Source organism: Pomacea canaliculata, linkage group LG1 (genome assembly GCF_003073045.1).
Source record: "Pomacea canaliculata isolate SZHN2017 linkage group LG1, ASM307304v1, whole genome shotgun sequence".
Taxonomy (NCBI): domain Eukaryota; kingdom Metazoa; phylum Mollusca; class Gastropoda; order Architaenioglossa; family Ampullariidae; genus Pomacea; species Pomacea canaliculata.
Window position 1 is genome coordinate 19,839,751 of NC_037590.1, and position 15,275 is coordinate 19,855,025.

General features: G+C 35.1%; 1 protein-coding gene across 1 annotated transcript; it reads left to right on the top strand.

Moving 5' to 3' along the window:
• Positions 1-864: 864 nt before the first annotated feature.
• Positions 865-13,795, top strand: LOC112557178 (cytoplasmic phosphatidylinositol transfer protein 1-like). The gene is made up of 10 exons (XM_025226911.1): positions 865-1,563; positions 2,398-2,546; positions 2,879-2,967; positions 3,297-3,304; positions 3,835-3,906; positions 5,657-5,755; positions 6,995-7,054; positions 7,302-7,397; positions 7,829-7,892; positions 8,705-13,795. The coding sequence occupies exons 1-10, from the start codon at positions 1,516-1,518 to the stop codon at positions 8,821-8,823; spliced, it is 804 nt and encodes a 267-aa protein (XP_025082696.1). The 5' UTR covers positions 865-1,515; the 3' UTR covers positions 8,824-13,795.
• The last annotated feature ends 1,480 nt before the right edge of the window (positions 13,796-15,275 follow it).

Sequence of the window (15,275 nt, forward strand, 5' to 3'; positions counted from 1 at the left end):
CTGGTCATGCAGGTGAATTAGCCATCATATCAATCGAATGTACTGTCGGAGACTACAGGCAAAGGCTGACATGTATAATGATCCTTGCATGGCGAGGGCTGGTTTCGACGTAAACAGCGGCGTTCTGAGAAAGGATCGAGTGTCCACACATCTCTGGCGCCCCAAAGAAGGGTGTAAATATTTTTTTTCCTCGTGTAGACCATTATATATATATTATGGTCTAAATTTGCGAAGCACGTATATATTAACCTTATATATATATACTGTTTCCGACGGCGAACGTTTTCAGAAAAGTTGCTCACATCACGAATTAACTTGTATTACTTATGCACGTCCATAGTCACACAGTCATCAAAATGATTTCAATTCACAATACTTATACGTGACATGAATACCAGGTAAATACAATGAAACAAAAACTAACAAACAATTTCTGTCTTATCGTTTATGATCATGGAAACGATCGAGGCAAAACGGGACCAAGTACTATATCAGGGGTGGGCAATTAATTTTCCCAAGGGGCCGCATGAGAAATTGGGATGGATTTAGAGGGCCGGACTAATAAAGTTAACTCAGTTTTACCCAATACTGTATATAGAGTATATATATACTAGCGGGTGGGCCAGCGGACGGGCCGGTCAGACTGGCCGGCCTTTGCCCAGGTCTGTACTATATATACTTCACGAGTGTTGCGGACACATCGAGAGTAACATTTTGAGTCCCATTAATTTTAACAGTACAGACGTGTGTGTATTGATTCCTTTATGTGAAAATGATCGTGCGTACACGTACGTAATATAACGTGAATATACATAGGATATATGCTCAGGGGTGGACAAACTCCATGCTGACAGCGAACATGCAACGCTCACATTCTTGCCACCTCAGTATCTTTTTTCGAGGGGGCGACTGCCGCGTACCCCTGGTTCCTACACCACCGTTACCAACACCTTCAACTATAACAGGTGGATTGTACGAGCGCATCTGTTCTTTTTTCTAGTTAAAGTACACATGAACCTCAAAGGATGAACGGACAGATAGCTGCTGATAAAAAGACAACGCGTGCGCATGCCAACCAGGGGACAGCATTCTTCAAGTCGTGAGTTCGACCGATTTTTCTTAGACTTGCTTCATCACATCACACGGTGATCGCGGACGTCGTGTGAAACTCTTTCCGCGTTGGGACGGGTTGCTGTGTAGACGTTTAGGCTAATTTTGTGTGCTGAAGGCAAGATTTGCACGGGGAGTAGCCGTCTTCAGGTTCTCACCTCAATCGATGACGCTGCTCTTGTTGGATTTTTCGTTGTTGTTTTTGTCTGAACTGATCATCGAATTTTACACAGAAGAGTTCTTTCCGGTAATGCAGACGACATCATAATTTGAAGCCCTGTTTTTTCCTTGTGTAGTTATTTTTGTAAAATGTAATACAGGACATGCATAAAATCTGTTCGTTGCGGCAAGAAAGCAGCCATGTCATAAAGATTACGTTATTAGTGAGAGCTGTTGATATTAATTATGTTGGTGAAAGAATATCGCATCTGTATGCCACTCACCGTGGAAGAGGTGAGTATACGTAATATAATGACTGACATGCATGCGACCTGTATACATATCACTGACTAAGAATGACGTTGATATTTGAAGAATTTGCTTGTTTAGTGTTTGCTTAGTAACATGATCGTGGATACGAATAGCGATTCAGCTCGATCAAGCGCACAATATGACTTTGCAAAATACGGTTTAACAGCAAAATACAACTGTAGATGTACATAAATGTATGTGTGGTTAAGACCGTAAGATGATCCAAACATTGCTCGAAATGACCACAGATGATGGAATTACCAATCAAGTTGGTGATTTTAGTTGAACCTCCTTTAATTAAAAGTGTGCAAATAATCAGTGGGTCATTACTACCACATGAAAGGAGGATATTATGTTGAGGGAGTTGTATTTGTGTGTAAGGCACTGTGAGCCTGATTTTGGTTCTGGGAAAAGACACAATCAGAATGAACAGCATTATTATTATTATAAGTAGTAGTACCTCGATGTCAGAGCAACATAACTCTTCACTTTATGCTGGTTGTCCCATCTGAAATGTTCTGTTCGACTTGTGACACATACTGTTATCTTTAGTTTTAAAAGTCAATGAAGTTTTGTTTTAACCTATTGCAATCAAAGGATGACACAACTCAACCACATGTGAATACATGTTCTCTCTCTTTTACACACATCTCTTATATACATACACATTATCAGAAATATAGCCAAGAAGAGATTAAGCAACATAATGTTATAATTATGTTTCTAGGTTTAAAGTATTTATACAAGTTTGTCACATATTAAATGTATTTCATACATACTGTACTGTCATGCTCTATTTTAAAAACCTGTGAACAGTATCATCTTGGTCAGCTGTACATGATTGCTAAACACAGCCATGAACAGAGTGAAAATGGGGAGGGTGTAGAAGTGGTGACAAATGAGGCTTGTTATGACCCACTCCATGGAAGTGGACAGTACACAGAAAAACGTGTTCACCTTTCAAGGCAAGTCTAGTTGCAGACTGTTCTAGTAATTGGTGGTCACCCTTTCTTACTGCTTTTCCTTCTCCGATGTCTTTTGATGTTTGCAAACTGTTTTAGTGCACTTTTTGTGCTGCTCTTTTATGCAATCATATTAATCTCACTGTCTAGATGGGAAATGCTACCTAAGTGCTGATTGTTATCATTAAATGGGGGAAACAACTTAAGGTTTTCTTCTCTTTTTCTGTGGCCTTTTTGATAATTTCCAGCTGAACAGAAATTTTATGCAATGAAAACAAAAACAGCATATCAACAATAGAACTATTTTCAACAATAGCTTTTTACACTTTATTCAGCCGTTTGCCATCATGGATTCGTGCAGTCATTCCAAGGATATTCTATGTTACTGAAAAAGCATGGAATTATTTCCCATACACAATCACAGGTTAGTGAAACTGCATTTACTACTCTTTTGAGTTCTTCGAAGGCAAAAAAATAACTGTAGTTTATCATCTCTTAGTTTAAACATCTGTTTCTTTGGAAAAATAGAATGCAGGCAGAGAAAATGTTTGCAGATATATGTGCATATAGGAATATGTGTGCATGCATATTTTGGAATAAGTGTGCATGCAATCATGCCGTAGGTTTTTTATTTTATATGATGAGTAAGTATATATGTATCTGTCTTCATGCAAGTAGGTGTATGTACATTTTCAAGCTGCCTGAAAATCTGCTGTTTTAACAATGTTTTTATGTTTTTTTATTCGTTTTCAGAATACACAGTGAGTATCATTTTCTGTTTTCATTTGCTGAATTTGTGGACATTTACAATCATTCTTCTTTTCCAAGTTTTAAGGATAAAAAAAATGCTGTTTACATAGGTGCAGTGGAGAATGTTATTTGCAGTGAGTAAGGTGACCAGACGTCCCGCATTTGGCGGGACAGTCCCGCTTTTGACCTCGTGTCCCGTCTGCTCATTGGGCGGGACACCCAATTTCTGGCTTTCTGGCAAGTCCATTAAATGTCCCGCTTGTCTTTAAAAATCACTTTTTTCGGCGTTCTTTGACAGTGACAACACCATCATCGGCAGGTGTCCCGCTTTTGCCTCCAAAATGTCTGGTCACCTTAGCAGTGAGTGTGGTACAAGTTCATATGTGCTCAGTCATATAGTACCTATTTATTGTGGTTCTTATATAATGTGGTTAAAACTTTACACGAAGCCCTGAAAATGTGCATGCATAGGAACTTTCTCCATTAATCTATGGATCAGACCCTTTCACTGGATGTGTAAATTTTTTTCTCTTTTAAACAGTGCTCTTTTTTACCACGATTTAGCATCCACGTTGAAACACGTTATGAGGATAATAATGGTGTAACAGAAAATGTAAGTATATAAATGGTCTCAATGTATCTGTTGTCTGTAATTGTAGTTTGTCATTATTTGAAAACAATTTTAAAATACTGAGTAATATTTCACTGAATGTGCATGTGAAAAAAAAATATCTATATATGTACACCCATTTGTAAATGTGTGCATAAACATAAAGGATTAGAAAAAAGTGTGATTGAAAGGGTACAGTTTGTTAAGAAAAACTCAAAACATTAGTAATCTCTCTATTTATTCACATGGACATGCAAAGAATAGTTGAAAGATTGTGTAACTGAATAGCTGTTATCTGTGTCAGAATACAATCAGTTTGAATTTTGAAAGATTAATTATTCCAGACATCTCATTAAATTATCACAAAAATGCTGATTTTGAACAGTTGCATAAAGCAGCTTCTATAACCCCAAGTAAAACTATTTTCTTCCCTAATAATAATATACAAAAAAAATGTTGATTTGTATAGTGCTTTTCCTCACCATTAAAAGTGGGCTCAAAGCACTTTGCATGACTGTCCACAGTTCATGGCGATGGATGAAGTTACAGTAATATGAGAGAATAGTCTCGTGTTGTAAATGCCTGGGTAATACAACTTCTTTCCTTAAATAAGAGAACTCATGATGTCAGTTTTCTAGATCAATCTGTTTAACAGCCACCTGCAGTCCTGTTGGGAAGTGCTGAGCTAGATGGACTGTAGTTGTATCTTTGTGACCTTTGTCTATTCCTGTATATAGCTGATAGACACAATCCACTGTCAAACTGCATGATGACCCTTGAGAGTGACCTTCACCATGTTTTCTAAAGTGGTGGGGAGGTGATAATCCTAAGGCTGACTTACTGGTGGAGAATCAGACCGTTGAGATTCAGAACAAGCACAATGCTTTGTTACTGATTTGTCTGACATAACTTTTGCCTGTCTTTAGCCTTTTGTCACTCTTGAATCTATGAGCTTTACTAGCTACTTGTTTTAGCAAGTTGACTGCACTGGGGCCCATGCTGCCTTTCAACAGCCTCGAGTTCAGATCTACAGTTTGCAAAGCCACTGTGTTGTCAGTAGGAATATGCTTTACATGTTCACTTTATCACAATCAGTAAAGTTCTTTTTGCCGTGACTAAGGTCTCTTAAGAAAAGTTCTGTCAAACAGAACAGTTTGGAAAAAGTTTCAAATATTATCTTTTAGTTTTTTTAATTTTTTTAAGTGTAAATTGACTTAACAAAAATATAAAGATCACATAAAATGTCATTGTAATAGTTTTCCTTCCCTGTGCTAGATAAATTAACTTTTCAAAACCATTATCATGGTTTTCTCATTATTTCCTCCTATTACAATGTTATGTCTTTTCTTAGCTATTTATAGTCACTGAAAAAAGAATCTTGAGCGCCAGAAGGCAATAGACAAGTGTCATCTTTGCTTATTTCTTTATCTTTCTAGTTCAGAGGGTTGAGAACCTACCACTTGTACATTTTTACACAACCTTGTCCTTTTAAAAAAAGGTACATATAAGGAATTAGGATATAAAACCTGCTTCATCCCATCATAAGCATTCCAAAACTTTTGCATTTTCACAATGTATAAACAAGATAATCAAAATTGTTAATTTCAGAATGCTGGAACCCACACCAAATGTGGCAGAAAAAAATCACATCTGTTGTGGCTTAAGAATGTTTATCTCAGAGGGAGATAACTTTCCTTTTTTAATACAAATGTATTTTTATGAAAGTTTGACCAGGTTCATGTTTGCTTCCCAGTGTCTCATGGTGCCTGATGATGAGCTCCAGCAGAGAGAGGTGGATTTTGTGGACATAGCTTTTGATGAACTTCCAGCTAAATATTACAAAGAAGAAGAGGTAGGTTTAATCAATCAAGCTAAAAGTGCTTGGGATTTTCAGCCTTATATATGCAGCAGTCAGGATATCTTTTAACTAGATTTTCAAAATAAAAAGTATTAATTTTGCTAGATTTTGTGTCCACATTATTGCCATAAATTTTCTCCTACAGATACATTATACCAAGAATATGGATTTAAGCATTTTATGAAGGAGCCCAAGTTTTGAATAATCAGCTTCCTGGATTATTTGGAGTACAAAAGATTGGCTTTCCAAACGCTTTTTATGGGATTTATTTCAGTAATAGGGTGCTTTAGCATTTCATATCTCTAATGAAGTTATTGTGTTGTGGAAGAAGAGTTATTCTTATCTATTTAGGCTTGCAGCCACAACATAGTGGAGTGACTGTATGATGCAATCCACTGTATATTGTATCACAACATGATGCACAAAGTAACCAATACCATTGTATGTCAAAACTCTTACATTACTACTAAATAGGTATCATTTAGTGATGCAAAAGTTTAGGAAAAAAAGTATAATAATGATCCATATTGATTTTGTTAATGGTGTAAGGAAGGTACAATAGTCTTGTCAGCATGGGTGTGAATGTATTTGTAGTGTTGCAAGGTGATAGGAGTAACATCTGGCTTAGGAAGCATCCTGATTCACCGGTTATTCTATTTGTTCACTGTTTTACTGCTGTTCCTCTACTGTTAAATACTCAAGCATTCGGGTAACTGTCATCTTCCATATAAGTTCAACATTCAATTTTTTTTTTTTATTTCACACTCACCTCCAACACCATATTTGTTCAAACCATCATTGGTGACTCACGTTCTTATCATTAGCATAGATAAACTTCTGAGCAGATAAGAGACAGTAATCACAACTGTGCTTTCCACTCATATTCCATGCTGTGGGACACAATTATCATTTATTTAAATTCGTCATCATCCATCTGTTAGTTAACAATAAATGTGTTAACCTAGTATTGAAAAATTACATTTTTCTGCAGGAGTACAGTTGTCCATGCATGCTCCACATACAACCTCCATATTTTTTAGTCCCTTTTAAAATGTTACTGGTGGTTCATGTGTTTGTTGTTTTACCAAGAGTTGTAATCTGAGAGAGGGAAAGAATGTATGTATATATCGGACTCGCATCAAGTTCTTCAATTTGTATTATGTGATATTATCAAATGGAAAAATATTGTGGCAATACTTTTTATGTTTGCATAATTTTTTTGTTTTCTGCAAGGATCTCACCAAATTCAAGTCTGCTAAGACTGATCGTGGTCCTTTAGAGCCAGGCTGGAGGGTAATATAATACCAATACTATGCTATAATTCTCTTTTAACTTCAGTATCCTTTTGTAAGCTTCTGTGATGTGGCATCCACAATACTGGTTGGGAAACTGGAAGCTGTGAAGACATATTGTCTCATGCATTCAATGTTCAGGTTTTGGGTTTGTTTGTTTGAGGGGTGTTTCTTGGCTGAACTAGTGATACCTTGTTTCTACTAATGATTTGCTGTCTGAAATGTATGTTTTCTTGTGCTTTTAATAGGATACATCAAATCCAGTGATGTGTTCATACAAACTTGTTAGGGTCAAGTTTGAAGTTTTTGGGCTTCAAAACAAAGTGGAATCTTTTACACACAAGGTGACATTTGATTTTTTTGATTTTTTGTTATAAATATATAACAAACATCACAATAGTTTAGTTTATAAAGTATTTTGTGCCATCTAGCATTTGTTGTATTTTTGCAACCCATCATAGAAATTGTCTTATATTTGTGCAGAACCAAGATTGTTCTTTTAGCTACTAATCAGTTCATTCTTCATGTTGGTTACAAAGTTAAAATACCTCTGACAAAGAATGCAAAAATATTATGGACATATGGACTTCCTAACCTCAAAATCAAGCCCATCAAATTTTGGTGTAAATCTTTTGAAAAAGCTTACTAGGGCTTTCAGTTCCTTACAAGCATAGTGACTAAATTTATTATAGTTCTGTTAACCTTATTTATGTTTAATGTTAAGTATCTTAAGTATCTGTTTATGGCATTGATGCATCAAGTTCTTTGTTCTCAGTCAGTACGAGATATTCTCCTGCTGGGACACAAACAAGCATTTGCTTGGGTGGATGAGTGGTATGGTCAGTGTTAAATTTTACTCTTTCGATTAGGTTTTAAAGCCATACTTTTTTAAAAAGTGCTAAAATATTGTTTCTAATTGATAGATAATTATGCTTGATGATTTAGCTGATTAGTTTTTTTTAATGGTTATTGGCATTTTGTTTGAGTCGCACTCTTTCTAAGGGTGTGTTTTGTTTTATGTGACATATATTTTTATAATACTGAAGACCACAAGTGTAGCAGAAGATGACAAGTACCCTTAACTGTAAAGAATATCAAGGATACCATACCATTTTTTACTGTAAAGCTGAATCAAAGGACAGGTCAAGTGTTGGCAATAATTACTGAAAGCATAATCATCACCCAACCTTTAAATGCTATTCACAGGAACCAAACCACTTTGTCACTTTTTTACCATTTTTTCAATTTGTTCTTTGTGTATGTGCATGCACTAAAACTACCATGCACCATGAATTGGATGAATAGATTAGCAGTGTTGGTAGAGTATACAGATGAAGTAGACATGTAGCACACTTGATCTTACAGGAAGTACTCAATCTAAATCATAAAATTTATTATCTTGTTGATTATCATGCTTGGGCAAAACAAGCTTACAATAATATTTTGCTTCAACCCACACACATACACATATTATACCTATATAATAATAACAAAAATTATTATTATGCCTGAATCTAGCTGGGACACAACAAACACGCCTATATGTACATATAGGTCTTAAGAATGTGCCTAGTGAAGAATTCAAACTCCAAAGATTGGATGCTAGGATGTTTATTCAAAACAACCCATGTGTATTCTTCCTGCTGTACAGGGATGACTTTAGAGGACATCAGAGATTATGAAAGCAAAATGAATGCGGAAACAAACAGGAAAGTTTTGACTGGCAGGAATCAGAGCTCCAACAATGCTTCTGCAAGCTCATCAGCATAGTCTGCAACAGTGCTGTTGCATTAGCTTCTTGTTTGCACATAGGTAGAGTTTACAAATTATTGCTTCTAAAAAATGATATGTTTTGTGAGCCGCATTTTTGTCCTGTATTGTGTGGTTGTGGAGTGCCAGATAGTACACATGTAAAAGCAATGTGCACTTACACTTTTGTGCACTCCTATGCATATAAGAATTCCCTGAATCTCATAAATAGTGTTCATGAGGCACTTGGTCTATGGATCTACATACACCCATTTACCCTACGAACAGTCACTTTATCCACAGGACAAAGTTAATGCCTATCATTATGGCTGCTGCCTATGTGGTGCTCAGAGTAAAGAAACGGGACCATGTCACTCCTCTCCTTTGTTCTCTTTAGAATCACATTCAGTCCAAATTGTCTGTATTCACATTCAGTGCAAGATGTCTGTGCTCAGCATCAGTTTCTTTGAAGGCACTTGTCCTTATTTATCTAAACTTCTGTTTAATAATAATAATGGTGTGAGCTTTTATAGCAAGGTATCCCAGCCAAAGCCACATTCTCCAAGCATTACAAACACAAAAACGCAAGACAGATAAATTACCTCACATCCCAACCAGAAAACATCTGACCAGTTCATGCTATCTATTCCTGTCACGAAAACAATAATGTACCATTACTGACTTGAACTGTGATGCAGCAAAGTAGTGGAGTACCCTTCCCTCTTACATCTGCCACTAACCCACCATTGAGTCTTTTAAATATGCATTAAAAACACACCTTTTCCACGAGCACTACTCCTAAACACGTTCTATTTAATGCTGCTAAGCCATTCTGTTTTATATAATTAGTCTGTCCTACTGATGTCCCTTTGTTGATTACTTTTGAACTCTTCATTGTTACTGTTACTTCTGTGTCTTCAGTCTTTTGTGTCATTGCTGATCTTTCCATTTCATTATCGCCTACATATTGATCATTATTTTGTTTCAACCACTGATTGCATTCTTAATGTAAGCTTGATCCTGCACTATATCAATTGAACATTTATTAAAGCATTGGAAATCTGTAAGAAGAGGCTTTATATTAAACAGCCCATAAACAGCAGCTTGTTTCTGTGATAGGAGCATTATGTGAGAACATCCTTGCTGTGATACTGGATACAGGTTAAAAAAAATCTATTTTGCCTGAGATACTGTTGTTTTATAAATATTTAACATCTGTGTTTATTCAAACTTCACTGCAATTTTTGTTTTATAAATATTTAACATCTGTGTCTATTCAAACTTCACTGCATCTTTACTGGTTTTTGCTCAGATGATATTTAATGATAGATTTACACATCTTATCTTACTCAGGTATCAAGTTCATTTTTATGCCCAGATTATTGAGATTTTTAAATAAAAAATAATCATTGCACTGAAAAAGGATACAGAGGCTGAAGTAGTGCATTAAGACTAAAGGACAAGAGAGATTCTTTCAAGCATGTTTAGCAAAGACATGCCTTATAGATTTTATTACTGTGTCAATGGATCCCGTTTCAGTTCATAATAATACAAAGTTTTGATGAAGTTGATTAACAAATGTTATTTAAATTTGCAAATTAGTAGCAACTTTTTCTAAAGAAATGGCATTTTCTCTGTTTTGGCTGTTTCACTTCATAAAATAATGTACTTTTGTGCATTCCATTTCCACATTTTACCCTTGATGTTATTGCATGTAGCTAATCAAACCTTGCCATTTATTTTCTGTCATACATTTTAATATTTTGCATCAGGACTGTTTTATATGTTAATCTTGTACAGCATTTGAAACTATGTGGATTATTAGCCTTATTGTTTTAAACACATTTTACTCCCTTTGAATTAATCTGTGTGGTATTTATGTTAATGTCTTTATTGTCTTTAAATAGACTTTAAAACTTTCTGCCTTAAATTATAACTAACTGTAAATTTTGTTCATCAGAGATTTGTTATTTACTTGAGGGTTTTAAAAGCAGCTGGCTTATCAGCTTATGATAGAAAAATATGCTTTTTTTAGTTTTTTTTCCCCTGATTGTATTTTCTTAATTTTAGCATTAGGTGCAGTTTCTTAAACTTTATGGGTACCAGTTGGGTTTAATATGAGGACAACAATAGTGTAATAATGATAAAGACTGAACAGATGAAATCCGCCAAACTTTAGCAATATTACTGGTATTATCTTTATTTCAACCACATAATACACAAAATTTATGAAAGGAGGTTTGCAGGGCATAAAGAATGATAGCCAGCAAATAGATTACATGGGTTTTGTTGGTGGAGAGGCTGTGACCTGTTACTCAGTATGCAAAAGTTTATCTACTAGATATTTATTGCCATCAACCATTCTTCATTTTTGAAAACTAAAACTAAACTTGTCATTATAGTAAAAATATTCAGATATCTTGCCAATATATGTAATCAACATCTAAATTTCACACCCATCTAGAAAAAGTGTTTTTTCATGTACATGAATATTTATTAAATTTTGAGTAGATCATGTTTTTTTTACTCAAAGGTATTTTGTGCATTAGAAAAACTTGAATGAGCTGACAGATGTACAAGGCTTGGGCTTTATGATATGCCATTGTCCTCTACTACCTCAAAACTTTTGTCCCCAGTGTCACCAATGTTACAGCAACATTATTACAAACATAACTAACTTTATTTTTTAACTCTTAACACTAAAAATAATGTTGCCTGATGTTGGGGAAGCATGACTAAAAATTGCTACAAGAACTATGTAAAGATACAAGATATGAAAGCAAATTAAAGAAAGCATGACATACATATTGCATTTGGCATTCATTTAATATGGACTGGGCAAGTTACCAGTTGTCAAACAGTTCTAAAACTTAACATTTAGTTTTAAATATACGTCTGAGGTTGTAGGTTCAAATTCTCCCGATACCAGTTGCTTATGCTAATATCTGGCTTATATCCGCACAAAAATGATAGGCTCTTGCTATCTTTTAAGAAATAATTTTTTTTTAAGAAATGGTGAGTGCCGAATTTAATTTAACCATATGGCTATTAATGTGATGACTGAATCCATTGTGGCTTTATTTGATGCTGACATCATTGGTGGGATAATTTTCACATTTAACTCCCATCAACTCCAAACAAGTATAGTATACTTGTAGGTGTTAGTAGTAGTGTAGTATTTTCATGATAGACACTAGGTTTACTGTAGTTTAAATTACACAAAAGTTCTCTGCAACCATACTTAATGATTTTTTTAAACTTTGTTTAACTAAGTTGTTTCTTTGCATTCACCACCATTGATATTTTGTTCAAAGTACTTTTTTGTGTTTTAAGGTTTGTTTAAAATATTTATTTTGAAAACAGTGTGCTAATTTGTTTAAAAATACCTATAAAACCTCTTTATTGTTGACTGTTGTTGCTTGCATTGGTACTTCAGTAGTGATTGCTGGGATTATTAAGATATATGGTTTTTATAATTTACATTGCTGTTGTGAAATGCGTGTTTCTTTTTAGAGTGGGACATTCCAGCTTTTTGATTGGTGATAATTAACTTTGGGTTTCATGTTAACATACTTTTTATTTTTGCTTTTTTTAATGTATTTTGTGTTTGTGTGATATTTTATAGTAGTATGTTTCTGTTACCAAAAAAAATGCATCACCAATGAACAAAACGATCTAAACAAAAACCCATAAGGTGCAGTAGTATAAAACCAAACGGAAAAGGGGAATATGACCAAATATTTATCTTACCGACATCCTATTCAAAAAGTTGATAACAAAATTCTTGCCCTCTTCTAAAGTGCAATTAATTTGATAATCTCTCCAAATGTATTGCTCAAAGCAATGGCAAAGATGTTCATATTATGGAGGCATGAGGAACTGTTGACTTTTGAATACAACTTGCTTGCATCATGATTAAGTAATATTTTCTAGGAATTGTGTATGGAATGGGGAGTGGAAATGATAATAAAACCCCAGGTTTTTTTTCAGTGCTACTTCCTGTCATGTTCATTCTTGGATAGTGTTATGGATTTTGTGACTCTTTGCCAACATGAGTAGCCATTATCATTTTCCTTTATGGTGCAAATCTGCATGAAAAAAAGATACATATAATTCCATAATAAAAATTTTGTCCCTTTTATTTTCCATTGAATATTGGTTAAAATGTTACAGCGAAGTGTCATTTACTTAATCAGATTAAATATTGCTTTAGGGTAGCACTTAAGTGAACTCAATTGAATTCAGTTAAGCATAAATGACTTACGAATATTTTTTAAGGTAGTAATGTAAACTATTGTTATTCAGCTTAATCATCCTGGAAAAATACCATGCTGATGAAATGTGTCTGCCAGTCCTGTTGTTGTTCATGGGGACTACATCAGTGGAGTATGAACCATACTTTTTTCCCATAACTAAGAGATACATAAATCCAGGATCCTAGCAGCTGTGATCTGTCTAACCACTTGTAAAACATTCTTTGATCAAATAGTGTCTTAATGTAGAGACACACTTTGCTTTAAAACATGTGCCTTAATGTCAAAATGTAAATCTGCAAAATACATACGCTCGCCAGTGTATAGGGATGGGCCATCTTGAGGTCTGTTGGAGAAATGCACTGATACAGTACATGTTTATTGAGTGTGTATTTTTTTATTATTAAAACTAATTTTATTGTGTTTTAGCTTTTATTAGCCTGTAATCAGATCTTTTAACTGAAGAGCAATATCCAGTGATGCAAACATCAGGCTGGAGAACTGTCCAGCAGTTGGTGGATTTCTGCCATAAATTATTTGTCTTTCCACTTGAAAAAAAAAAAAGGAAAGGAAGTTCCATAAAAAAGAAAAGAGCCATGTGTAGTGCCACATTCGACTTCTTGATCCACATTTCCACGTGGACAGCTGTGGTATGTACCACAAATTGTGAGGAGTGGTGTGATTTTGTCTTTGACTTTTGCTCAGGGTGCAGAGATCTATTACAAGAAAGTTGAAGTGAGGCCCTGGGTTTTGTTACATGTATTACTTTGGTGTGTATGCTTATTGCTCTTTTCACCTGGGTGTGCTTCTGTTTTTTACCCCTGCTTTAAAAGCATATTTAGATTTGAGATCAAAGTGCTTAGAATGCAGGAAATGCGCCTAACAGTGTTTTTTAATTTTTTTCTTCTAGGAGTCTGCTTCTATGAGTTTTTTTCTCACACAGAGATCAGCATTGTTCAGTTTTCTGAAACTTGGTTAAAAATTTAAGTTACAAAAGAAAAGTGAAGGCAGTTATGGTGTGGCTAAATAACAAATTTGATAGGCACCATTTAAGACGTGCCCAACCTTTTCTTCCCCGAGGGCTGCATAGACATGATATAAAATCAAGCAGGCCAGAACATGGCGGTTTTGCCAGAATCCTGACGTTAAAAATAAAATTCTGTTGTGTCTGGTTAAATATGAAGGCTGCATAAGGCACCTTCACGGGCCCTAGGTTGGGCACCCCTGATTTAAGACAAACTATAGTGACTTGTCAAATGTGCATATTGCATCTTAGAATATCTCAGGATTTTTTTTTCATACAACATACTAAAACTGCCAGACCAAGATCTACGTTTTCGAAAAAGGCTTGTGGCTAATAATATCAGGAAGTTAATCTAAACCCAGAAATTGTCTATGCCCCAAGGACCATAAATGCTACTTTCAGGATTCATACTAATGGGGAGATTAAAGGTCGGTCTTAACTGAACAAAAATACATTATTGATCAACTTTGCCAAAATTGTGTGTCAAGGTCACAGGAAACCATTGGTTTTGGGACATAAAAACTGTGCTCAACATGCCGAGCTAGGTCTGGCCTTGTTTGCCCGTACAGTGGGACCTTAAGGTACTTTAGAGGTTTGATGCTGTCACCTTGGCTTAAGAATGTCGTTTTAAGGTTCACGAATGTCACTTGTGGATGTCAGCTAATGGAGAATGTGAATAGTAATGTGAACACAAACTGCTGGCTGGTAAGCAAGTCACAGTATGTTTCTCAAGCGTGCACACACAACCACATACTCTTGCTACCTCACTGCTGGACATGTATGTATTCTTTCATACAACAACAAAAATTTATAATGTTTGCTTTCCTGTTCGGGCTTAACCATGGAAAACTAAAATTGAAAAATCTAACCCTGTTTGTCATCACTGAGGATGGGCAAACTCCTTAATAAAACCGTACTTTATCATTGGATACAAAAGAATTTACACTCGAGGAAGATGAAACCTCTTGGTATAACACTGCTGTTTTTGGAGAAAACACAAAGTATATTGCTCACATTCACCATGGTAGCGACTTTCATTTTTATCCAGCCTTCAGACAGTGGTATCGTTACTGCTATTAGGCACTTTTACAGTAAAGATGTGGTATTAAAGATGATATGATCACATAGTCTAATCATTCGATTATTCACATTAATCTTAAGACCATGTTTTCTTCCTACCTCTACAATTTATCATA